The 23,439-nt window shown below is 47.9% G+C and overlaps 2 protein-coding genes across 5 annotated transcripts; one reads left to right on the top strand and one right to left on the bottom strand.

Annotated features, from left to right (window-relative positions):
- The first annotated feature begins 361 nt into the window (after positions 1–361).
- Positions 362–10,919, top strand: ANXA9 (annexin A9). Of its 4 annotated transcripts, none has more exons than XM_072984309.2 (13): positions 362–3,022; positions 4,202–4,277; positions 4,697–4,793; positions 5,121–5,215; positions 5,501–5,614; positions 5,963–6,047; positions 6,375–6,454; positions 7,257–7,316; positions 7,998–8,097; positions 8,330–8,425; positions 8,663–8,721; positions 9,204–9,326; positions 9,475–10,919. In XM_072984309.2, exons 2-13 carry the CDS (start codon positions 4,203–4,205, stop codon positions 9,715–9,717), a joined length of 1,227 nt encoding a protein of 408 aa, XP_072840410.2. In that variant the 5' UTR covers positions 362–3,022; position 4,202; the 3' UTR covers positions 9,718–10,919. The 4 variants fall into 4 exon arrangements, with proteins under 4 accessions (XP_072840410.2, XP_020653794.3, XP_078238321.1 ...); XM_020798135.3 differs by having other exon boundaries at positions 9,471–10,919; XM_078382195.1 differs by lacking the exon at positions 7,257–7,316.
- Positions 10,453–23,424, bottom strand: MINDY1 (MINDY lysine 48 deubiquitinase 1). Its single transcript, XM_020798114.3, has 11 exons — positions 23,270–23,424; positions 22,804–23,088; positions 18,732–20,628; positions 18,376–18,433; positions 17,297–17,361; positions 16,748–16,906; positions 16,255–16,357; positions 15,090–15,232; positions 14,352–14,543; positions 13,399–13,548; positions 10,453–13,061 (listed from the first exon to the last, which is right to left on the bottom strand). Exons 3-11 carry the CDS (start codon positions 19,314–19,316, stop codon positions 12,978–12,980), a joined length of 1,539 nt encoding a protein of 512 aa, XP_020653773.3. The 5' UTR covers positions 19,317–20,628; positions 22,804–23,088; positions 23,270–23,424; the 3' UTR covers positions 10,453–12,977.
- Between the last annotated feature and the right edge of the window lie 15 nt (positions 23,425–23,439).

Here is a 23,439-nt window from a genome sequence, read left to right as displayed (position 1 = left end):
TATGTATGTATATACAGTATCTCCCTTTTGGTCTCAGATCCGCCTCTTTTTCTCCTGAGTCCCGGGAAGGAGGGGGCAGGACATAAATTAAGGAGAAAACTGGCTTTTAGAGGGTGGTTGGTTGGTTGGTTTTCTCTCTCTCTCTCTCTCTCTCTTTTTTTTCTTTTTTGGAAAAATGACGTCGCTGCCCCAGATCAGATTAGCTGGTCCACAGAGTCACAGATCTTCTCCCCCCCCCCAAAAAAAAACAACAACCCAGGCCTTAGCAATGGAGCGCCGATGGCCGGAGCAGAGGCTGGCCGGTGGGGGGGTCCTCCTCTCTCTCTCCCCCCCCCCCGCCCCAAATCCCTGGGCGAGGAAGGGGAGGCTCCCCTTTGGAGGAGGGAGGGGGAGGGCCTGGACCGGCTGCCAATCACACGGAGGTGGGGGGGGCTGGGTCTTCCGGCTTAAGTCCTGCCTCCCATCCCGCCCCCCCCCCTCCCGGGCTCTTCTAGGGCAGGAAAGGCTATTTTATTCCCATTGACCTTTTTTCCAAAGGAGGGGCTTCGTTAGAAAAGGTTGATCAGGGCTGTCTCTCTCTCTCTCTCCCCCCCCCCACCCGCTTTTCCCCTTAAGCCTGACTCATCCCCTCTGACGGGAATTCCCACCAATATCAAATAGAAGTGAAGGGGAAAGAGAGAAGCCGTTCTCGGGAGTGGCCAACTTTTTTTTCTGGCACAGCGCCTCTGCTTTTTAAGAGTTGTGTGCTGTTAGGCCACAATGTAGCAGGGAGCGTTTCTTTTATGTTTCGCCACAGGATGCAGGCCCGGCAGGCGGAGGTCTTCCCCCTGATGGTGTTTTGGATTTCCCAAGGGAAACAAAATATATCATTTTTGTTGCTAAAGCCACGTGGTTGTTGCTTGATCCTTTTTGTTTGTAGTGTTGCTGGCAAGCGCCGTGTAAAAGAAACTGGCAATCTTTGATACATGAAGAAGAATGTGGATGCAAATGTGTCAGTTCTAAACTTGTCAGGACTGACGATGGTGTTTAAATTCAGGCAGAGTGTTACCAAAACAATCTGATTGATCCTAAGGCTCTAGTCCTCATGAGGCTGAAGTTAACCACCCCCTTATATGTTGTTGTACTGCAACTCCAGGTATTCCTCAATTTGAGCTACCCTAGCTAAGGCTCCTGGGAGCTGTAGTCCAAGATCTGGAAGGGCCAGAGAATTTTGGCCCAGGAACCATGAGGACTAGAATTACTGTATACAGTTCTTATAATTCATTTTATTGTTGCTACCCTTTAAATATATGGCACCGCCACCTTCCAGTCTTACTGTACAGATCTGAGATTAACACACCTGCAACTGAGGCACGCGCTTGTCTCCCAGGTTTATTCATTAATTCAAATTAATTAAAATCAATTTGTCATATCAATTTGTCTCTCCCAGGCAAACATTTCCTGGCACGCCTAAGTAAAACAAACATTGTCCAAGGACGCCCCCTGGTGGCGCCAGTGAGAAAAACAGATTTTCCCCTCCCTGGGAATGGCAGTACTGTATTCTGCTGTTGTTGTTTAGTCGTGTCTGACTCTTCGTGACCCCATGGACCAGAGCATGCCAGGCCCTCCTGTCTTCCACTGCCTCCCGGAGTTGGGTCAAATTCACGTTGGTCGCATCGATGACCCTGTCCAGACATCACGTCCTCTGTCGTCCCCTTTTCCTCTTGCCTTCTCACTTTCCCAACATCAGGGTCTTTTCCAGGGAGTCTTCTCTTCTCATGAGAGAAGAGACTTCAGCAGATTCTCAGCTTGCGAAACTACCATTCCCAGCATTCTTTGGTCGAGTGTATGTGTGTACCTTTATGACTTCAAGCTGAAATTAAAACTGGGGGTGGGGGCTGCCTTGATCTGGATGTTAGCCTCCATCAGGAGGTCCAAGGATTTCCACTTGGCCCCTTTCAAGGTCAGGAAGGAGGGCTGGGCCTTGTGTTCTGGGCTGGAATTCAGCTCAAGAATGCAACCTGGCCAGGTTTGAATTGTCCGTACATTACATGTCGGTGTTTTTGAGGGAGCGGATTTGGCCTTGAACCAAACATTTAGTTGTGAAAAGACGAGAGGCGTCAATTTGCTGCTTGAGAACTTTCTTCGCTACAACTCAAGTACAACTTCGCTCCTCAAAGGAGTAAGAAGTGGGGTGGGCCAATCCATTTCCATGCCAAGGGTCCTGTTTGCAACAGAGGACGGGCATTCAGGCTTCTGCAGGAACCTCAGAATCGGCCTATGAAAACAACACTCATTTCTCATTCTTTGTTTGCCCCTGGAAGCTGGTGCTCAAAGATAGACTGCTTTGGGGAAGGGAGGCTCTACATTACAGTCCTGGCTGACAGACCCTATCGGACTAACCAGTTTCCATTTGCAAATCACTGAGTAGATCTATAGCAACATACCAGTTCCAGCCCTTATTTATTTCCAGCCAGAGCGGGTCTTTTGTAAAGCTAACGGGACTTGATCGTCACTCCAAAGACAAACCTACCCCGAAATCCTCAGCACGATGGCAACATTCTCTCGATGAGAAATGGTTTCCTGAAACATACACAGAGGTGGGCGGGTCAATTCATGGCCCTTCTTAGTTGAGAAGTGTCAGCCGTTTGGCCCGGAGGCTTGGCTCAGCGGCCACCCAGGAGCCCAATCATAAGATCCTTTACCTCTTACAGGTCTGATCCTTTTCAATGCCTGCCCCTGTCGGGTGCGAGCGAGCTCCTGGAGAGCAGGTGCGCCATTCCAGCGCGTGGGTGTGTATCATCTCGGTCGTCTGCTGAAAGCTGCCACTTGCGTCGTCGCTAAGGAAGGAGAGGAATTTGGAAACCTGGCAGGGAGCCTTGCTCCGAGATCTTGGCCTGCATGCAACATACCGGACTGGTTTTTCCTTCCTTCTTATCGCTGGCTGGGCGACCGAGGCCCTCCCCGAGGGTGGGTGGTGTCAGCTGCCTTGCGATGATGCTCTCACTACCATCCAGCAAGAAGACCAAGACGGAGAAGCCAGGTACGTTTTGGGCTTCGTCTTCCAGGGACTTGGAGGGTGGGAGTTTCGCACGGCCAACTTTTCAGCCTGCGCCTGTGCCTCTGCCTTTGAGATCTGTCTCACCTGCAGGGGCAAAGCCTTCCCCATCACCTGTCTGTGAGGAAAGAACTCCCTTGTGTACATTTTTATGTTTAAATCCACAGGCACAGGGTGGAAAGAAAAAGTTGGCAACCCTGTGCCAGTTTGATTGTGAGGTTGGACGCCTGCAGAAAAAGCTGGCCTTGTCTTGAGTTTCATTTGCAGCCACAGTTTGGGGAAAGGTGGGAGGGGAGAGCGAGTGAGCGCAGCTTCGAAAAGTGCTTTTTGTTGCTGTTGTTGTTGCTGGACTACAACGCCCGTTCTGGCTGGGGGATTCTGGGCCTTATAGTCCAGAGAGGTTCTGAGTGTGTGTCACCTTTCAAAGACACACGGAGCAAGCTGCACCATCCCAGCGTTGGCCCCAGAAGACGGCAACGATAAACCACCTCTGTGTATTCTCTACCTAGAAAACCCAACAAAGGATTGTTGTGGGTAATGGGTTTTATGGGACAGTATTATTATTGCTGTAGTTATTGTTATCATATTATCATCATCATCATTATTAGGTTTATTCTCCTCCTAACCCCTTCCTGTGCCTTTGGTACTTAAAGCAGGATTCCTATGGATTTTTTTCAGTGCTTACCTGCTGGGTAGAAATTCACCAGGGGCAGCTTATCCTAGATCAGAGATTCTGCCCCCAGGGAGAACCTCTGCTGGTTTGAGTTTGCTCAGTTATAAACAATGAAGGGGGGGGGGGCTTGAAATCAGAGAGGCTTGGCCTGAACTTTTGCTTTGAACAAGATTTCAAAACCTTTTCTTCCTGGCCTGGGGCTGAACCCTTAATCCTATCCTGAATTTCATCCAAGTTTTGCTCTCCCATGTTTCCACCTGCCTCTCGGGGTCTCCTTTCTTTCTCTCCAGCTTCACATTGTATTTATTTGTTGACTTATTATTCCACCGTTCTTCCTTACAAAACCCAAAGTGGCTTGGAGTTAGAAAGTTATTAGACTCGGCTTGCTCCCGAGTTGGAATTCTTCAGGGTGAGGTCCTCCCCAACCAGGTGGAAATCTAGGATCCTCTGATCTCTGTTTATGTCCGTAAGCTCAGAGTTGGCTTTTGCAGGATGTCCGTGGCGAACGGGCCGGAGAGGCGACCTTTGACTGATGAGATCCTCAGGCAGCTGCCCCTGGCCGAAAAAGTGAGTGGCTCTATCTTCTCTATCTTGTGTGGTCATGAATTGGAAGGGCCCATTTTCCAAGCTTCCTTGCGCAAAATCCTGCAGTGGGAGCAAAAACCCTGATCTTGATTGAGTCCTCAATGAACAGGATCAAATGCGCTGATAAATCGTGATCCGGCAGTGTCACATAGAACCACAAAGATGTTCTCCTATGCAAAGCAGCTTGTTGCGTAAGGTTTTCCTGCCTGCCAGCATTTCTGTTTTAATTTTGGACTTGCTGTGGGATGGTGTGGGGGTGGTGATGTCAACCTACAGACTCTTTCTAGGGCTCATAGCCCTGCTGGCTGAAGGATTTCCTCACTTCTTTTTCAAAATAGTAATTTCCCCCCAGCTCTGATCGGGGCTCATGGCTGTTTCTTTCTTGCCCTGCCTTGCCCTAGACTGCCCTGTGGGGCACACTGGGGACCATCAGACCCCATTTGAGTTTTAATGTGGAAAGAGACGTCCAGGCTCTCCTCGAATCCGTCAGTGGCGAAGGTAAGGAAACTCTTACGATCACAGCTATAGTCCTTGAGTGTATCTTTTGTTCTCCCCCCCCCCCCCCACTTGACGAATCCGTCAGTGGCGAAGGTAAGGAAACTCTTACGATCACAGCTATAGTCCTTGAGTGTATCTTTTGTTCTTCCCCCCCCCCACTTGAATCTGCACAACAGGCTTTCGAGGTAGGCCAGTCCGGAAAGATGAACGGCTGGCCTACAGATCGGCCAAAGCCCTTCACAGCTGGGCAGGAGAGGGAGGGAGGAAGGGAACTCATTTGAAAACCTATTTTTTGGGGACCGCCTCTGAAATTCAGGTTTCTTTCAGCTGTTGATTATAGAACCATCGTAGCTTTGCTGACGGACAGGAGCAACGATCAGCGCCAGCAAATTGCTGAAGCATTCCTAGCTTTTACAAAGCAGGTGAGGCTGGGAAGGGAAGAGTATCTCAGACAAGGGGGGATAGTAGATTCATAAGGAATTCCTGGGTACCTCCAGCTTAGACTACTGCCATCAGCTCTTTGTGGGGCTGCCTTTGGAGACTGTTCGGAAACTCTGTTGTGTCTGAGACACCATTGTGAAACTACCCATGGTTGAAAATATAAATGAGGGGCGGGAAGGATCTCACCTGTATTTAAAGGAGCCTCCTGAGAGGCTGCAGATTCCCTCTGCTTGTTCTTAAGGTCGATGTACTCTCTCCTCTGCTAGGACTTGAAGAAAACTTTGCAAGCAGCGGTGTCTGGTCACCTAGAGGGCATCATCGTGGGATTGCTGAGGCCGGCAGCTCAGTATGATGCCGATGAGATCAAAACAGCTCTGAAGGTAGAGCCTTTGACCTGCCCATAAAGGCCCGGCTTTATTTATAAATCTATCCCTCCGCTATTCTGATACAGGCTTTGGTGGCCTGTCATCTTGAGCCTGCAGTAGCCTCTGAGTCTGAATCCAGATGTTTAAATATTTGCTCTTTACTTTTGTTCATTGATCTTTTATGTTTGTATTCTGCCTTTCTTCTAAGGAGCTGCGTGTGGCTCCTTAAAATGATGTTGGCTTTAAGATGATCTAAACAGTTTTTACTGGTATACTCTTTTAGATATACAGTACCATTTTAAACTATTGCTTCTACTATGAACACAGTTTCTAAACAGATGGCTGGCCCCATTTTTTTCCCAGGGCCCAGAAACTGACACTCTGACTGAAATCCTGTCAACCCGAACAAAACAGGAACTTCGAGAAATCCTGGATTTTTATGAACATGGTAAAAAAATAAAATTAAAAAAGCCTGTGACTTAAGGGAAGATTAAATTGGATGCAAGTGTTTTTATAAGGGCAATTTAGATGTGTGTTGGGGAGGGACTATTATTGAGTAACGAGGGAAAGGTGACCCTCTGGGTGCTTGTGGATTACAACTCCCATCATCCCTCACCTCCAGTTATGCTGCCTGGAACTGATGGGTGTTGGAGTCCAGCAACATAGGCAGAAGACCTTTTCCATGTCAGATTTGGGTGGCTGGGATCCTTCAGGCGCAACCTTTTGCCTTTAATCTACACTCTTTACTTTCCTCACTTCTTTCCACCACCTCTAGATTTTAAGTCAGATCTGGAAAAAGACATCGCTTCAGAAACCACAGGCCATGCCAAAGACCTCCTGGTTGCCTTTATCAAGGTGAAAAGGGCTCCGCTGGAAGCCTTTCTCTTACGTCTTTCCGTACAAATCACACCCAGTAAATTTCTGTGAGTTGGTTGAAAGTTAGATGTAAAACTATGTGAATCCAAACAGGGATCCCATCAAAATTTGAACTCGGACCTAGAGGGAAACATGAATATTTGAACAAAATAAATAGGTGCCCATGATTAATCTTTCAGCAAAAAAATGTACTGCACTATATAACTGTGGAAATGGCAGATTCCATATTCAGAAGGGGTACTCCCAGCTATTAGGAAAAGGGACAAGATGCCTCTTCTAGGATCATGTTTCCCATCTGTGTCTTCCAGAAGTGTATTGTGGATCAAAGTTTAAAAAAAAAATTGGAACAATTAATCATGAAGACTCAAGAGTTTGCTTAGTACGACCTCAAGTGCCTCACCTAAAAAGCAAGGGCGCCAACTTCTAGCTGCAGAATTCTTGTTCTCATCCATATGCAAATGCATTTCAGATAATCAAAAGGATCCAGCTCAAAATATTTACATGGGAGGCATGAGTCAAATTCACGCCTCTTGCACACACTCTTTCTTAACTTTGGCATTGTAAATACTGCTGTTAAAGAATAAAAAAGCAAAGCTAAGTTCCTAATCCTCTTTGCTCACCTGCAGCCCGGTATAGATAGCTTTACTACTCAGTGAGCTAAGAACTGTAATTATTTAGACCAGCTAGCCAAATATTTACGATCTCAAGATTCTGCTAATCCATACCTGGGGGAAAAAATTAAAAATTTAAACTTTTCTGCTCCTTCCTCCCCCTGTGGCAGGCTAACCGGGAAAAATATACTGGAGTCATTGATTATGTCCTGATAAAGCAAGATACAAAGGTGAGACACGATGAAGGATGTGGAAACGTGTCCACGGTTTATTGGTGGAGAATATTGTTGAATCGTGCCTGTCAGTTAATACTTGCTGTGTGTTTTAATTTGATATCAACAGTGCTGAGGAAATAGTAACCAGGTCAACCTGCATCCATAATTATGATGTCTAATACATTTATAAATCTCTGTGCAATTGTATAGAATGCATATATGCATATATATTTCTCTCTCTTGTTCTCTCCCTATACCGTATAAATATATTTATATAGGGAGAGAACGAGAGAGAGAAATACATATTTATGGAAATATTCCTGCTATGCAGCCTGGCTGTTCTTGCTCACAGGCCACCTGGGTGAGTCAACAAGGACAAAGTTGCCACATAATTAAGTTTCAAGTGGTTCTGGGGCCAAGGTTAATATATATGGGGCCTGGTTCTGACTTGTCTGTGTTTGAATGGACTGTATTGGATGGCACTCGGCACACGCCTCAGAGCTGCCTTGTTTTCCTGTCCTGTCCTGAAAGCTCAGCCTTGGCACTTCCAGTAGGTCCCGGGCGGAATCTCTGCTTGAGTCTCACACCCTGAACGGACTCGGTCGGACGGGTCTCTCGATGACTGGGAAGGCGGTGGGGCCGTTTATTCTGCTCTTCCTCAGAAACACCCCACAAATCAGGTTTCCCCCCCCCCAGGCTCTCGTGGACGACGGCCGTGACGGCGGTGCAGGCCAGCCGACGGGGCGTGAATGGATCCGGATCCTTACCCAGCGCAGCCCTGAGCATCTAAACAGGGGTAAAGGCCACATTCGTGGTGCCTGGTGTGTGTGTGTGTGTGTCATGTATTATAAAGATGAATTGACAAAAGACCAGCACTTGAGAAATAGACTTTTTGGACTACAACTCCCAGAATCTCTGGGTATGGCGGGTGGCTGGGGGATGATGGAACCTGAAGTTCAAAGGAAGCTGTTTCATGTTCTCAGAAGGGCTGCCGTTGACTCTTTCCTTTTTATAAAAACTCTCCCCAGTGTTCAGCGAGTACCGCAAGACGACCGGCTTCCCGATCGAAGAGGCTGTGGGGAAATACTTTCAGGGCGATCTGCAAAAGATGGTATTGACTTTGGGTGGGTAAGGATGTGGGATGATTTGCAGACCTACAAAGGCCTCTCTGTGTGTGTGCGCGCGCGTGTCTGTTTTGATTGGGTGCAGAAGTTCAACTGGTGTAGCTCCTTGCATTTTCCCCATTTTCCTGCCTTGTCGAAGTTCTGTCTTGGTTCAGAGGCGCGGAAGGAGCTTTTTAACCAAGACAGAAAAGAAAAGGGATCAGTTCTGATGTAGTTTGAAATTATCTTCTTTTCCAGTCGCTCTTCTGCAAAACACTCCGCTCTATTTTGCCACCAAGCTCTACAACGCCATCAAGGTGAGACTTTTTTCCACCCACCTGGACTTTCTGTCAGTTTCCCCCCCATTCTTTCCTTGGCCCTCCACTCGAGGTGGGGACGACAAACTCCATTACCCTTAGCTGTGGCCATGCTGGCTGGGATGATGGAGATTGTAATCCACAAGAGTTGAAGAGCCCATAAGTGATTCCTCCCTGGTTTTGAGGACTTTTCCACGGGTTGATTCACACATTCAGACTGCCTTAATAGTCATTGGGCAGCACCTCTCATTATCCCCCACCCACTCCTTAAAATCGAGTTTCCTAATCCATCAACATGGCCTTTTAAGGAACTCCAGTAAAACTACAAGCCTGTTTAAAATAAATAAATAAATAATTTTTTTAAAAAAAGTTCACAGGCCTTTCCAGTGTCCAGAAATTGACTTTAAAAATATATAAATCCTTCTGGCTGGTGGAAGGTCACCCCTTCGCCTCTTCTGTTCTGTTCCCCCTTTTCACTCAAGGGTCCTGAAACCAGCCCCAGATCTGTGGCCCACATCCTGATTTCCCGCCGTGAAACCGACCTCCTGAGCATCCGGACGGAGTTCAAGAAGCGTTATGGGACCTCTCTCTATTCTTTCATCTCGGTAAGCATCCCGGGCACTTGAGGTGGGGCTGGGTGATAGGGAAGGGGGGGGAAATAATCCTGATCTTGGGGGGGGGGACAGTATTGGGCTCTAAAGATCCCAGAAAGACTCTAACCCTTTCACTTTTTATAAAACTTCTCCCAGACAGAAACAAAAGGACACTACCAGGCAGCCTTGCTGGGTCTCTGCAGAGCAGAAGATCTGTAAGGTGCTCCCCCGTAACGTGCCTCCATGCGCAGAGGTAGTCTACCTCAGCATGCCAGCCAAGCCTTCCTTTCCCTCCCGAATATCCTACAACACCCTGAACCGAAAAGGACAAAGATTAACACATCACATGCAAAGCCTGGCTGGACCAGTTCGGCTGGTTTCTTCCTGTCGGCCAGTCTCTTGATGGTTCAGGAAGTTTTCAGAGGCACCTGCAAGGGGGTAATTCGTCAAGAAGGAGCAGCAGGGTTAGCGCCTCACTTTCTTGCTCAGTACCAAACTCGGGCAAAGAGGAGGCCTCGGGAAAAGGTCTCCGCTTGGCAAGGTGAGAAATAAAAAAAGGATCTCTGAATCTGTGCAGAGTGCGGCCTCTTTCTCCGTGGAAAGCCGGCCAACCGTCAACTTGGAAAGCAGGGCTGCGTTCCAAAGCGACAAACCGTTTGTCCACCCTCCACCATCAGTCCACGTGGTCTGTCGGCAAAAAACCGACGGGTTAACGAAGCAGGTAAATGGTAAAATTGCAAAATCAAACAAATAAGAAAAACCCAGGCCAGCCCAGCGAAAACGGAGTGGCAAGGAGCATGTCAGAGAGGCGTTCTCTCCTCCCCGTCCCACAGGGCGGAAGGCATCTTCTGGTGCTATTTTAATGCCATTCCCCCTACTTTTGGCTCATTGTGGAATGCCTCTTCTCCGACCGCCTTAGAAGAGACATTCCCTCTTTTTTCATCCCACAGGATGTGGAAGGCTGCTTCTGCCATCTCCTTAACACCTTCCCCTTCCTTGAGCGCGTGATGGGACGGATACCTTTCCCCCTCCTGTCCGTAGAGGAGTATTATTATTATTATTTGCAAACCAGTGCTTTTGCAAATTTGGTCATTATGGAGACATCACACCTGCATTCCCCCCCGCCGAAAAAAAAGCGTTTGCTTTTTAACTTCAGAAGTATTGTTTTATTCAAGTGAAATATAATGCAGATTTAATTAATTAATCAGCTCAAAACACGTATGGTTAATCAATTTAAAACTGAATTAATGGGGGTAGCAGCCCTAAAATGGAGCGCTACCCCCCAAAGTCTCCTTGGCAGTATTCCGAGAACCAGACCCTTATTTGATTAATTTTGATGGATTTTTCAGAAATGCTTAATGTTTGTATTTTCCTTTCAAAGTCTTTGTATTGGTTACTCTCTCTGTTCCTGGACAGTTCTGTTCACATTCTAACACTGATAAAATCCTCCATCCCCACAGTTACAACATCAAAAACTCAAATGACATTTAATTTTAGCTGGGAAGTCAGCTGTGTTCTAAGGGCCCTAGAATATGGAGCAGCTTTTTGTTATGCTATTTCCAAACATTTTGAAATTTCATTAAAACTGAAATTTTGCCCCTGGCAGATTAGTAGTTGTGATGGTTTCTCACCCTATGGTCTCCTCCAATGTCTGTACAGTGGTGCTTTGACTTATGAACCCCCTGACTTACAGCCATTTTGAGTTATGACCAGCTCCGGCTGCAAAATTTTGCTTCTACTTGCGACCGGAGCTTCCACTTACAAATAGAAAAAAGGCAAGGGAAAAAGGTGGGAAATTCAAATTTGTAACTATACGCAAGGCTGCTTCTTTGTAGCTCTTTCACCCCAGCAGTTAGACAGTGTGTGGTGCTGTTTTCTGCTTTTAAAAAACTGTTCTGGGTGTTTATGCAGCGTGGATTTTGGGTGGGGGGTTATGTTTCTGTGCTGTGATGGGTCTTGGGGGTTTGGTTGTTTTTTTTTGATCCCCCCATTTCTGATGGGTCTTGGGGGTTTGCTTTTCCCCCATTTCCGACCTGTCTTGCATGCTTCGCTTGCTTTTTGCATTGCTTTTCCCCATTTCCGATCTGTCTTGTATGCTTTGCTTTTTGACTTGCTCTTTCTCCACTTCTGATTTATCTTGCATGCTCTGTTTGCTTTGCTTTTCTTCCCCCCTTTGGCCAGAAGGGATTAACTGCATTTCCGATGGGTCTTGGGGTGATTTTTTCTTTCAGCTGGAATGGATTAATTGCATTTCAATGGGAAATGGTGCTTAGACTTACGACCATTTCGACTTATGACCATCTTCCTGAATCAATTAAGTTCGTAAGTCGAGGCACCACTGTATATCAGTTTCTCTTTCTCCTCTCCCTACATCCAAGTCCTTAAAATGCTTGCTTGCCTTCACACTTTCCCAACATCAGGGTCTTTTCCAGGGAGTCTTCTCTTCTCATGAGATGGCCAAAGTATTGGAGCCTCAGCTTCAGGATCTGTCTTTCCAGTGAGCACTCAGGGTTTTTTTCCTTCAGAATGGATAGGTTTCTTCTCCTTGCAGTCCAGGGGACTCTCAAGAGCCTCTTCCAGCACCACAATTCAAAAGCATCAATTCTTCAGCAGTCAGCCTTCTTTAGGGTCCAGCTCTCACTTCCATTGTGAGCTTCCAAAACACTTAGAGACAGAAAAGGGGCGGCCTTTTTTGGTTGCTGTTGTAGGCCAGCCTTCTCTGCAAGGTGCTGGATGATAACTCCCATCACTCTAACCAGCTGGTGGAGAATGATGGGGGCTGTAGCCCACCACCTTACAGGGCACAAGCCCATGGCACCGAGGCTTAACATCAAATTAAATTCCAAATGGAGGTAAGCAGAAAAGAGTGGTTTTAATGCTTTCAGCGGCCCATTTCTTTCCACCCGCTTCCCACTGGCTTCAACCACTGATCGGACAGAAGCGGGAGGCTCAGAATCATGGCCTCTGGGTGGGAGCAGTCCGTCCCCACTGCTCCTCTTCCAGACAGCTGGACAGATCAATCACACCGCTTATTCCCCCCCCCCCCTGCCGGCATGGGAAACGGAGGACAAGCCCAGAGAGCAAAGCTTTATGGAAGCAACTTTTGGGGATTACAACTCTGAATGGACTCCAGAAAAGGAACTTTCCCAAGGCCTGTTTCGGAGGGGTGTGGATTCCTCAGGGCTCACCTTGCCGTGGCTGGCCGCTGCTTCCCGTAAACGTCAGGAAAAAAGATCTGCTCTGAGATACAGGCCTGGTTGTCTCTATGCTTGGACTGACTTGGTGCAAGTGGGGGATTCTCTCTCTCTCTCTCTCTCTGCGCCACCCTCACGCTGATATCCTCACCATCAGGTCCTCAACAAGGTCTGCCTCTGTCAGCTTAAAACAACCCAGCTGTGGGGTGGTTTGGTGCAGAAGGCAGGAGGAACAGAATGCCAGCCCCCCAAGGACAATCAGTGGGTTGTTAGCTGAACGTTAGCTTCCCTCGGTCCTTGTTAAAGTTTGATTTCAAGCCCGTCTTCTGCCGAATCCCAGAAACAGCAGCCCTGGAAAAGGGGGGGGGGTGTTAACGGAATCGAGGCATGGTCTTCGCATCCGGTCCTGGAGGTTTTGGGGTGCTGGGAGGAGAAAAAGGATGCTCCAGCACCCCCCTCGGGGTCGGCTTTAGAGGACGATACAGTCTAAATCCTGCTTCTGCCGCTGCCGGCGCTCTCCAGAGGAGCGGGATGGTGGCGGGGGGCTTCTCCCCTGAAAAAGAGGTGGAAGGAAGGACGGGGGGGGGAGGGAGAAAACAGAGAAATAAACGAGATTGTCTGGCATTGGCGTTTAAGGGCAAAAATGTGTAACACAAAAGCTTGGAATTAAAGGAGCTGTTTTAGCAGCAACGAGTGAGTAAACGTCCGTAGGGAACTTGGACCACCGACGGGCCCCAGTTCAGCGCTGGATGAGCAACAAGCCCAGCTTACAGATTTCAGGGGCTTTGATATCGCCTTTCCCGGCACTGGGCCAAAGAGGGGAGGGGGCTGCCGCCCAGTCGGGCCAAGGCAATATGGTGGGTGGGTGGTCTGTGTTTGAATCACGCTACCTGTGCTGCAGGGGCTGCGGCGGGAGGTGGGGGCGGCGGGAGCGGCTGCTGCTGCTGATATTCCTCCTGCTGCAGCTGCTGTGCCAGCTCCAGGTCGCTCAAAGCGGGCCCGCCCTGCTGCTGCTGGAGAGAGAGGGCGATCATGTAGTCCTGGGTAGAGGGAGGAACGCCAGAAGGGAGAGAGAGAGTCAGAGACCAGCGGTTCGATACCTAGCTGGGGAAGATTCACTCCCAGCGGTATTTCAGATATTCTGGAAAATCAGATCCAGTCTCTATCCCGGCAGCAGGAGTGGGGCGTTTCCCTTTTAAATCCTCCCCAACTCCTGGTCGAGGGGCGGGACTTGAGCAGTCAGCTGACTCCCTCTGACTATTTAAGGCAGCTGCGGGGAAGCCAGCCTCCATCATTCCTGGGGGTTCACATCTACGTCAAAGAAGGTGTGTGTGGGGTCATCCCAGGCCAGCCTTTTTGGGGTCTCTCTTCCTGGGTGGACCCTGACCCAGAGGTGGGCCCAGAGGATATGGAGCCACACCAAGAGGGGGAGAACAGGATGGGGAGGGACGGCAGGCATCCTGTCCCCTTTTAATGCACCCACTCACCCACCCAAGGGGGAAACAGGTGGGAGCTCAGCCTCTTCGGATGCCTCTACGGACAGACAGGCGCACTGTTCCTTTTGTCTCACGGACACAGGAAGAGGACAGAGTGGAAATTCCCAGGGCATCACCAATCTTGTCTCTGAGCAGGATTTCCGAATGTCTCGGTGTGTCTTCTCTGAAGTTTCAGAAGTGAGGCAGGCTCTGCCACCGGGCAGGGTGGGGTAATCCCTTTAGGCTGCAGGCTTGCATTTGGGTGGGTGGGTGTGTGTCTCTATACAGATCGCACGGAGCCTTCTGGTCCCTGCCACGTCCCTGGTGCCTGCCCCACCGTGCCCAGCTCTCCTGGGCCCTCCCCTCACCTGGTCCACCTGCCGCTGCTGCTGCTCCTCCTCCTCGGGGGATCCGCCGGCGGCCTCCGTGCCCAAGGCGTGGCTGAGGTGGAACTCGGCGTCGCAGAAGCAGCTGTCCCCGTCCACGTTGTGGAGGCTCTCCCACACCACTTGCTCCTCGTGTAGGAAGCCTTGGTCTGTCACCAGGAGGTACAGGTGGCTCTGGAAAGGGGGGCGGGAAGCAAGGAGCTTGGATCGGCCGGGCTGGCTTCAGGATGGCCCAGGTCAGGAGGAGGGCCTTTCCCTTCTTGCCTTTGCTGCTTTTAGAATCCCTGGAGCTGCAGGGGGCACCCAAGGGCCATCCAGTCTGACCCCACCACCACCACCGGGGCCTACCTCCACGGCTGAAGTATACACGACAGACTGCCTTCCAACCAACCACTGTGTTCTCTTTCCTCCCAAGCTCCCACCAACCCTGTGAGGTACGCCAGGCTCAGGAAGAGAAGAGAGGCTGGCCCCAGGTCAGCCGGGGAGCTTCCAGCGGGGGGGGGAGAGGACGAGGGCCCCCTGCCTGAAGCTCCCTGGAGTTTAAAAGAGTGCCAAAACGCAACCTTGTCGTCACCATCCCCTTAGTAGTATTCAATGCAGAATCTCTCGTTGGACCCGGCTGTTAAATTGGGGCCAGTATGTTGGGTGTGACTGGTATTAATGGCAAGATCGCTTTGGGTCCCAGGATCAGAACCTCCTCCTACGTAGACTCCCCCCTACCTTGTGCTTGATCATGGCACTGAAGTGGTTGTTCCGGAAAAAGACGCTGAGTTCTCCCTCTTTGACGGTGGCCGTGAGCTCGCAGAGGCCGTGGTAGGTGAGCTGAGAAGCTGTCGATTCCAGAAACTGCTCTGCAATCAGACCTGGGGGGGGGGACAACCGGGGGGGGGGAGAACGACAGGGCAGGCTGCGGTGAGGGAGGCCAGCACAGAAAATCCTCCGCGCAAGGCCACGGGTTCGGAAGTTTGTTCTGGAAAAGCCACCTCTTTCCTTTCCTAGCAACACGGTTTTGAAAAGTAACCCCATTTTTGTTACAATGTTGGGTTTTGTTGGTTTAAAAATTGATATCCATTGCACTGATAGTGTTTCATTACTTCCTGTTGTTTTCCTTTTGGAAGAAAACAAAAATCAGGACTGATCAAAAGGAGGCATCAGCTTGGGCTGTGTGTAAAAAGTAACAATTGAAAGTAACCAGAACTCACAACACATAGACAGACATTCTACCTTGGGGTGTGGAACATGGGCAGAAACCACACCAGGCCTGATGAAGAGACCTGCAGGTCTCAAAAGCTTGCACATAACTTGGTGCTTCTTTTCTTTTTTGCTAGAAGCTAAAAAATATATAGTTGGAATAAACTTTGGTCCTACTTGTGTTATTTTTGAAACTATATATTTCCCATACCTTTGTTACCCTTAAAATAGTAGCAGTTACAGGTAACTGGGTAAACCTTATTAATTTCTAATTTCTGCTGCAGGGAGATGAGGGTTGAGAATACATACAGAGAAAGAGATGCAGAAAATACGGTTCAATCCGGTGTTCCTTTCTCATCTGGCGGGAGAGGTCAAGGGGGAATGGAAGCGTAGGTGCAAGGCCGCCAGATGTCCAGGACAAAGATGACGAGAAGCTTCAGAGGTGAGAAGTGCAACTCAGGAAAGAAGGTTTCTAGTCCACATTGAGACAAGAGGTTCACTGAGTCAACTCTTTACTGGCCAGACACACTCTCTGGCTGTTCTACCTTACAGGGTTGGTGGGTATAACAGGATCTGAATGAGTGGGGGATCTGAGGCCAGGCTGGGATGCTAATTAGGGACTGATCTCTGCGTCACAGCCAGCAGATCTGAACTGTTTGAAAAATAAAAAAAACTCCAAAGAGGCAAGGTTTACCTTCAGTCACCAGGTTAGGGTCGCTGGAGTGTTTACAGGTGATAATTTTCTCCACCAGCTGGTTATAGCTCAACTTGCCAACAGACTGGGCCACGTCCGGTATCTGGGGTGTAAAGAAAGCAAGGTTCTGAAATGGACTGTGGGCCACAAGGGTGGGGGTGTAGATCAGATCAGAGAGAGGCGGGTTCAAATCCCTGCGGGCCAAGAAGCTCATCAGTCAAGCTTAACTCAATCTGGACGCTTTTCCATCCACTCTGCTTTTACAGGGTTAGTGGGAGAATTTTAGTAGGGGACAGCAAAATCTCTCGGAAAAGAGGTGAGGGTTATGGAAAACGAAATAAAAACATGGCACGTAATGTATTTAGACCCTGATGGCCCCTTCAAAGGGGGACGACAGTGAGATCCAGAATTTTTAGCTCTGAGAAACTCAAGCAGTCAAACCCCAGAAATTTCCGACTCTTAACAAACGCAAAGGGGAAAGGGGGGGTCTCACCTGAGGGTCCACCAGCCACCCATGATAAAGAGGGACGTTAAGGAGATCAAAGACGATGCACTCGGGGGTGTACTCGAAATCGGAGACTCCGGTAAACCTTACATTCACGTCCAGCCCCGTGGAGAGTTTGGGCAAAACCATCATGGCGTCATTGACGTTCTGTTCCCAGCACAGGAGAGAGAAAAGAAGGGTGTGCTAGGATTTTTTTTTAAAGGAGAACATGGTGTCGGGGGGCGGACTGCTTGGATTTGGGGAAAGGAAGCCACCGGGGCTACTTTCTAGGAAACATTTCTACAGCACTCCATGCTTGTCGTTGGTGAGAATGGATGGCACAGATACACTGCTCCTGGACGGGAGGCTCACATAAGCTGCCATCGCTAAACTATGCCTGCAAAAACCAAGGGCACAAGAATGGATTTGCTGGTTCCGGCCAAATGTCCAACTTGTCCAATGTCCTGTTTTGCGCCCAGCTTTGTGTTTGCCTCCAGTGCCCCCAAGGGAAAAATAAAAGCCATCTTTGGAAAAAGGAAAAGGGAGAACGGAACTGACCTGCTGGAAATTCAGCTGCAGGGCTTCAGTCTGCTCTTGGGGTTTGATAGATAAAATGCAATCGCCTGAGAAGGAAAGAAAATATCTATTTTTTTTATTAAACATCAAGGCTATTTATTATTAGGATAGTTTTCCAAAGCACCGGTGACAGCAAATACGAAAGATGACTCTTTTGACACCTTGAAGACTGAAATGTTTTATTTTCGTAAATTCAATCTGTTTTGTTTGGCAAATTTTCACTGGATTGCCAACCGCCCGCCATGGATGTGCCTGAAGCGGTGAGCTGCCATCACGAAAGCTTAGGCCCAATGAATTTCGACCACCTCTGAGGTGCCACCAGATGACCTCATTTGTGCTTTTAATTAGGGGGGAAACATACAATCTGCAATAATAATGCAGACAGTACAACCAAATTACATCAACGAAAGCCACCTAAAAATAAATGAACGTTAGTCTTCATTTCAGCTGGAAGTCAAGAATAGGCTGCTTTGCCTAAATAGAGCTGAAAACCCCCATCTTTGGCGGGCAAACACAGGCATGAAGACTAGAAAAGTCCTGGATTAAACAGTCTAGTGGTTTGTTGGACATGAGCTTCATTCAGCAAATTGATTTGGAGCAATGGAGGGTGGGTAGCACAGGCAGAAAGATAACCCAGGTGTTTTATCGGCTTGTCTTTTTTAGATCTGCATGCAGATTGCTACTTTTAGGCCTTCCTTCCTTCCTTCTCTAAAGCCATCTCCTGTTTTCTCTTAGTAAAACAGAACTGCAGATTGGCATGCATGGAAGTCCACTCTAGAGGCTTCTGCAAATAAGTTTAGGGATTCTTTTTCCTCCTGCACAATCCCTCCTATAATTTCCTAAGCAATATAAAGTTGTTTCTTTCACCAAGACCCCTTTTTCTGTCTTATTACCAGCTACCAAACCAATAATTTCTGTTCAGGGGCCACATAATAATCAGCAAGGGTGAGGGAGAGGTTTGGAGGTCCTCCTTCAGGACCACTGGATTTCCAGGAGCAAGGCTGGCACCACCTAAGTCCCTGGGAAATAACATACCCACAAGGTCGATCCCTGTTGCTTACCTAGGTGAGCCATCAGCTCCTCGGAGGAAATCACTTCCTTCTGCGGGGGCAGCTTCACCTGGGCGTAGAGCGAAAGGACGAATGTTTAGTCTCAGTCAGGGTTGGGTAGGTTATTTTTAGAAGCTATTGGTTACACTTACAGTTACAAAGCCTTCAGAATAATTTGCTGCAGTGACAGTTACACTTAAAAAAAGAGTAAATACTTGTTATTCGGACAAACCGAATAAATCACTTATAATTTGTTTGTTTGTTAATACATCAGAATGCTACAAGCTCTAGCTTGCCTCGTCCCTTTTCCGTCAACTTCCCCAGGGGAAGACAGACTGCCTCTAAACCTGGAGGTTCTATCGACTTACCTTCCACTGCAAAAACAGGATGTTCATGATGGCCAGGAGTGGGCAGGGTCCGTTCTCACTCTGGGTGATGATCGGCGTCCTCTCCCCTTTCCAGCTGATCCACTTCACGCAGTAGAAGTCCGGCGGTTCAGGCTGGTTGGCCGGAGAAGACCGAGGCTTGCCGGCCGCCTCTTGGGCAGCCGGATCAGGGGGTTCGGAGGGGCCGCTGCCGGAGCCACTGGCCACTGGCTTGGTGATGGGAACATCTGGCTGAGGTTCAGGGCTGCCTAGTGGGTCACCCGCTCCTCCTGCAGACTTTTCAAGAGCTCCGGAGTCTGCCCCTTGGGATCCCAGAGACCCCGTAATTTTTTCGTCTGAGCCACTGTCTTCCTTTAAAGTGCTCTCCTTGCAGCTTCCAAGGGGAGTTTCCTCCCCTGCAGGCATCTCGGCTGCATCTTGGTGCTGTCCATTTCCGACGGGGACGTCTGAAACGAACTCCGTTCCTGAAACGGCCTCCTTCACCCCTTCCCCCTGGGCAGCCCCGATCAGCTGGGGGTTCGCCGATTCCTCTTCCCCGTGTCCTTCGGTGGATTCTTTGGGCTCCATTTATGGGAGGGCGCTCTCCCCCCTCCTCCGAGGTTTCTCTTAGGACCCTTCGTCTGATCGTTCACCTCAAGAAATAACCTCCGAGATGGATTTCTTTTGCTCTGGCAAGAAATCTACACGGATCTCTCCTTGTGCTTTCTGCTGAACTTTGAATTCCTCGCTTGCCGGTTTCCTGGCTCCGCTTCTCAAGAGGAAAACCGATGCCAGCTTTGGCAAAAGGAAGCTCTCCTCTCCCTGCTCTGAAGAGATCGCTCAATAGCCTCACCTCAGACTACCACCTCCCGTCCTCTCAAAAACAGGTAATGGTCGTGAGACCCAATCTGAATTTTCTCCGTGAAATAATGGCAACGAGGCCAAGTCTCCTATATAACTGGCCTGAAGCCTCCCTAGCTTTTGCTCTCTGAGGTTTTCCTTGCCTAATTTAAAAGCTGCCCTAAATGCAAGGTAAAAATTGTATTAAAATGTCTTTTTGCTGGCTCAGGAGCTCGTTTTCATTAGGCACTGCTGAAAACATTGATGCCAAAAAGCAATCCTTATTATTATTATTATTATTTTAAATGATCCGTTCTTCTTCTATTTGCCAGTATCAGGTAGCGACAGATTCTGCCAACTCCTCGTCTTCTTTCTTTCTTTCTTTCTTTCTTTCTTTCTTTCTTTCTTTCTTTCTTTCTTTCTTTCTTTCTTTCTTTGTTAACTTTAAATGCAGTTATTTAACATCCCGGAAGCCCAATCTCCTGCTGCCTCCATGGGAGCAGATGTGCATGTATTCACACTGGATAATTATCCTCAGACTTCACCTTTTTTTAAAAGAAGATTTCCCCCCTCTCCTTAAAAAAAGGAATATAAAACAAAATTATAATTTTTTTAAAAAAATCCCCACTCCCGATTGTAAAATAAAAGTGGTTTATTCTCAGAAAAAAATGATAGAAAGATGTGAAAAATGCAAAGATTTGCCTCTGTAGGTAATTCTTTTAAAGCTCTTTTTAAAAAGAAAAATAAGCACGTATTCTTCTTAAACGCCCTGGGGTGTTAAGATGTATATTTTTTTTCTCTTTGAACTTGATTTGTAGGGTTTGCCTTCTGCTCCTCAGTCTGTCCTTTCTTTTTCCCTTTTAGCTTACCCAAAGAGAAGGGAGGCAGACAGTCCATATCTTGGTTTCATCTGGCGTCAGTTTTTCCTTCCACACCCACACATTCCTGGATATTTCTTTTCCTCCCCTCCTGTGGAGATTCAGCGGGGCAGTGCCAGCTTCTATTTTGAACAGCCTGAGAGGTTTTTTTTATTTTTTTACATCATCTGGGCGAGAGAGTCCTGGAAAAAGACACAAAGAAAGGAAAAAGAGGACCGATGCCTGGGTTTCCACCCATCGTGTTGACCTGTCTAACTCAGCTTCCATGAAAAAGAAAAAAAAGAAAAAGGGCAATGGACGGATATTCCCCCAAAGACTAAAACATTATTTGGGATAAATACAGGACCTCTTTCTGTCTAGTGGAAGGAAAATACAAAGCCCACAGGGCTTGGGTTCCTACAGAGCTAGGAACCAGCCCCTTTTAGGAGAGAAAAAGGGCAGCGGTATGGGCCGTCGGGACACGCCGGCCGACAAATCCTGTCGTTTTTACGAGACGGAAGTTGTTGAGCCAGTCTTTTAAAGGAGAAAAACAGCCACCTGAAGGTCACAGCCTGACTCGGCATGAGGTGGGAGCCGTGGTTAATCCTTTGCATTCCTTCAGACAAACTCAAGGTGGCTCCCTCCCTACTTTTTTCCAACAACAACCTTCAGAGGTAGGACAACACAACAGCCACAAAGTCACCCAGGAAGTTTCCTGATTTCACCAGATCCTTAACCTCGGTCTTCAACTCCTGATCTGTCACTAACCACGATCCTACAACGGCTATTCATGCTATTCATGTTTTTACTACCAATATTGTGGTTAGGGTTGCCTTCCTCATCCTGGCAGCTCCCAACCTTGTAAATCTTATTATTTCTGTGTTTATTTATTTATTTATTATACTTTTATACCGCATCACCTCGTGGCCTTGCCAACGACTCTGGGAGGTGTCCGGCAATAAAATAAACAGACAAAGAAAAGCCAAAATCCCACCCAAACCAAAAATATAAAACAAAAACTGTATCTACAGCAAAACAGATCTAAAAATGAAGATGACAGCGACAGACGAGAAAGGAGAGAGAGCTTAATTGTTCAAATAAAACTAAATAACTGAGCATTATAAAGAGAGGAGATCGCAAAAGGCCTCCCAGAAGAGCATAGTTTTAATGTGCTTGGGTATGCTCGTGCCATGTTCGCTGGGGATGATGGGAACTGGGGTGTGGATGCTGGGTAAACATGTCAGGCTGGGTCTGTTGAGACTTTGAACCACATGTTCATTTGCTGGGGGAATTTGGGGGGCCGACACACTCTCTCAAAGTAACCTACCTCACAGGGCTGTTGTGCGAGAATCAAATACATGTCTCCATGCATTTTGCTGTGATAATATTTATATTTGGAAGTGAACAGAGCTGTTCCCAACAACTAGTTCAGAAAGGGTGCCAACTAGGGGATTCAGGAGTCTGTAGTCCCTAATTTTCGCCAGCTCTGCGCTTTGATAGCTAATATTTCTCATTTGAACTACCGGTAGTTTGTTTCCATAAATGGATTTAGTTCTCTTTCTTTAAGCCAATTTTAGGGGTCAAATTACCTGCAACTTTAGTTGGATATAACCCTAATCATTCCCCTCTCCCTAACATTGGAGGCTGTAGTACTTGTATTATTATTTTTCTTACTAATCATTGCAACATTTACTAGCATTAAGTTCTACCTGTACTTCCTCGGGCAACTGTGTGTATTTGTGGATTGGTCTGAGACAGAACAAAGGATGACAAAAAATGGAATTACTTATAAACACTTATTATTTCCTCCCAGGGGCTCACGGTGGTGTAGAGAGCTTCCCTCTTTCCCACCCTGTCTTTCCAGCGCCAACCTTGCGAGGTAGGTTCAGGCTAGGAAAGTGCCTGGCCTAAGATTACATACGACATCTCAGCATCATGACAGGAAGACCACATTAGCTTAAAACTAGCGCCTGCGTTCACACACACATCCCCCCAATATCTGGATTTCTCTCTAGCCTCCAGTGGGAAAACCAGCAAATCTGGATGGACCTGAGCGTTTCGCTTGAGACAAGCAGAGTATGGGATCAAGATTGGGGGGGGGGGAGAAGAAGGGAGCTCTGAAAGAGGAGGCTGGAAAGCAAGGGTGTGAAAAGCACATAAAAGCAGAGAGAGAGAGAGAGAAAGGAAAGAAGAACAGAAAATTGCTTCTCGGAAAGTCCTGCAAGGAAAGAGAGGAATTCCAAAGCAGGATCCAGCTCCTCGCCGGGTGTGCCTTCCTCCGCTTCTCTCACTCCAGTGTGGACGCAGCCGATCCGGATCTACCTGTTCCAGATGTAAGACGACAACTTTTGACTGTGTGTGCGTGTCTGTACACATACCTTCTCTACATCTGTTTTCTTCCTCCTTGGTCTTTCCTGATGTTTGTGAGGTTTTGGAAATTTCTTCTTCTTGTTGTTGTTCTCTTTCTTCTCTCTCTCTTTTTCCTTCCTCCCTTCTTTTCCTCTGCCAGCAAATTAACAGAAGGAAACACACTATCCATAGACTTGTGGGTTTTTTTTTTTAACTTGTCGTCTTCTTTGGGCTCTTCTTCCCACCTTCCCACAGAGACATCTATAGGACTGGAGGATTTACGACATGGTGCCAGGGTGGGGAGATGTGATCTCCTAGGAAAAAGAAAGAAAAGGCGGGGGGTGGGGGGGAAATCAAATAAAAATAAATCAGTACTGTATCTGGTTGGGTCAGTCTCGTGTATGTTTTTCCCACATTGCTACTAGCAACTTTAATATATAAATATATAATAATTTAATATATAAATAATAAAATGTATATATATCAATATAACACCTGATTGTGCTTTTCTCTCGCTCTCTTTGGAATGAGGTCGGCTCAACGAAACTTGAGCTATATTAGGGATTAGATTTAGAGCCAAAGAAGACGAAAGCGGGATTCGAACCCTTTAAGGCTCCTTGGGTGCGCCCAACGCTGCGCGCAAGCGCTTCCACCGACGGCTCCAC

Source organism: Pogona vitticeps, chromosome 15 (assembly GCF_051106095.1).
Source record: "Pogona vitticeps strain Pit_001003342236 chromosome 15, PviZW2.1, whole genome shotgun sequence".
Taxonomy (NCBI): Eukaryota; Metazoa; Chordata; class Lepidosauria; order Squamata; family Agamidae; genus Pogona; species Pogona vitticeps.
The sequence above is the reverse complement of the archived record's forward strand: the minus strand, read 5'-3'. Positions and strand labels throughout refer to the sequence as shown.

Excerpts from the sequence above, each read along its gene's own strand:
- MINDY1 (XM_020798114.3), bottom strand. The coding sequence starts at position 19,316 with ATGGAGCCCAAAGAATCCACCGAAGGACACGGGGAAGAGGAATCGGCG. Across the intron at positions 18,434-18,731 it reads TCCTGTTTTTGCAGTGGAAG|GTGAAGCTGCCCCCGCAGAA; the intron begins GTAAGTCGATAG and ends CTCTACGCCCAG. Across the intron at positions 16,907-17,296 it reads TGCAGCTGAATTTCCAGCAG|AACGTCAATGACGCCATGAT; the intron begins GTCAGTTCCGTT and ends TGCTGGGAACAG.
- ANXA9 (XM_072984309.2), top strand. The coding sequence starts at position 4,203 with ATGTCCGTGGCGAACGGGCCGGAGAGGCGACCTTTGACTGATGAGATC. Across the intron at positions 4,278-4,696 it reads AGCTGCCCCTGGCCGAAAAA|ACTGCCCTGTGGGGCACACT; the intron begins GTGAGTGGCTCT and ends GCCTTGCCCTAG. Across the intron at positions 7,317-7,997 it reads TGATAAAGCAAGATACAAAG|GCTCTCGTGGACGACGGCCG; the intron begins GTGAGACACGAT and ends CCCCCCCCCCAG.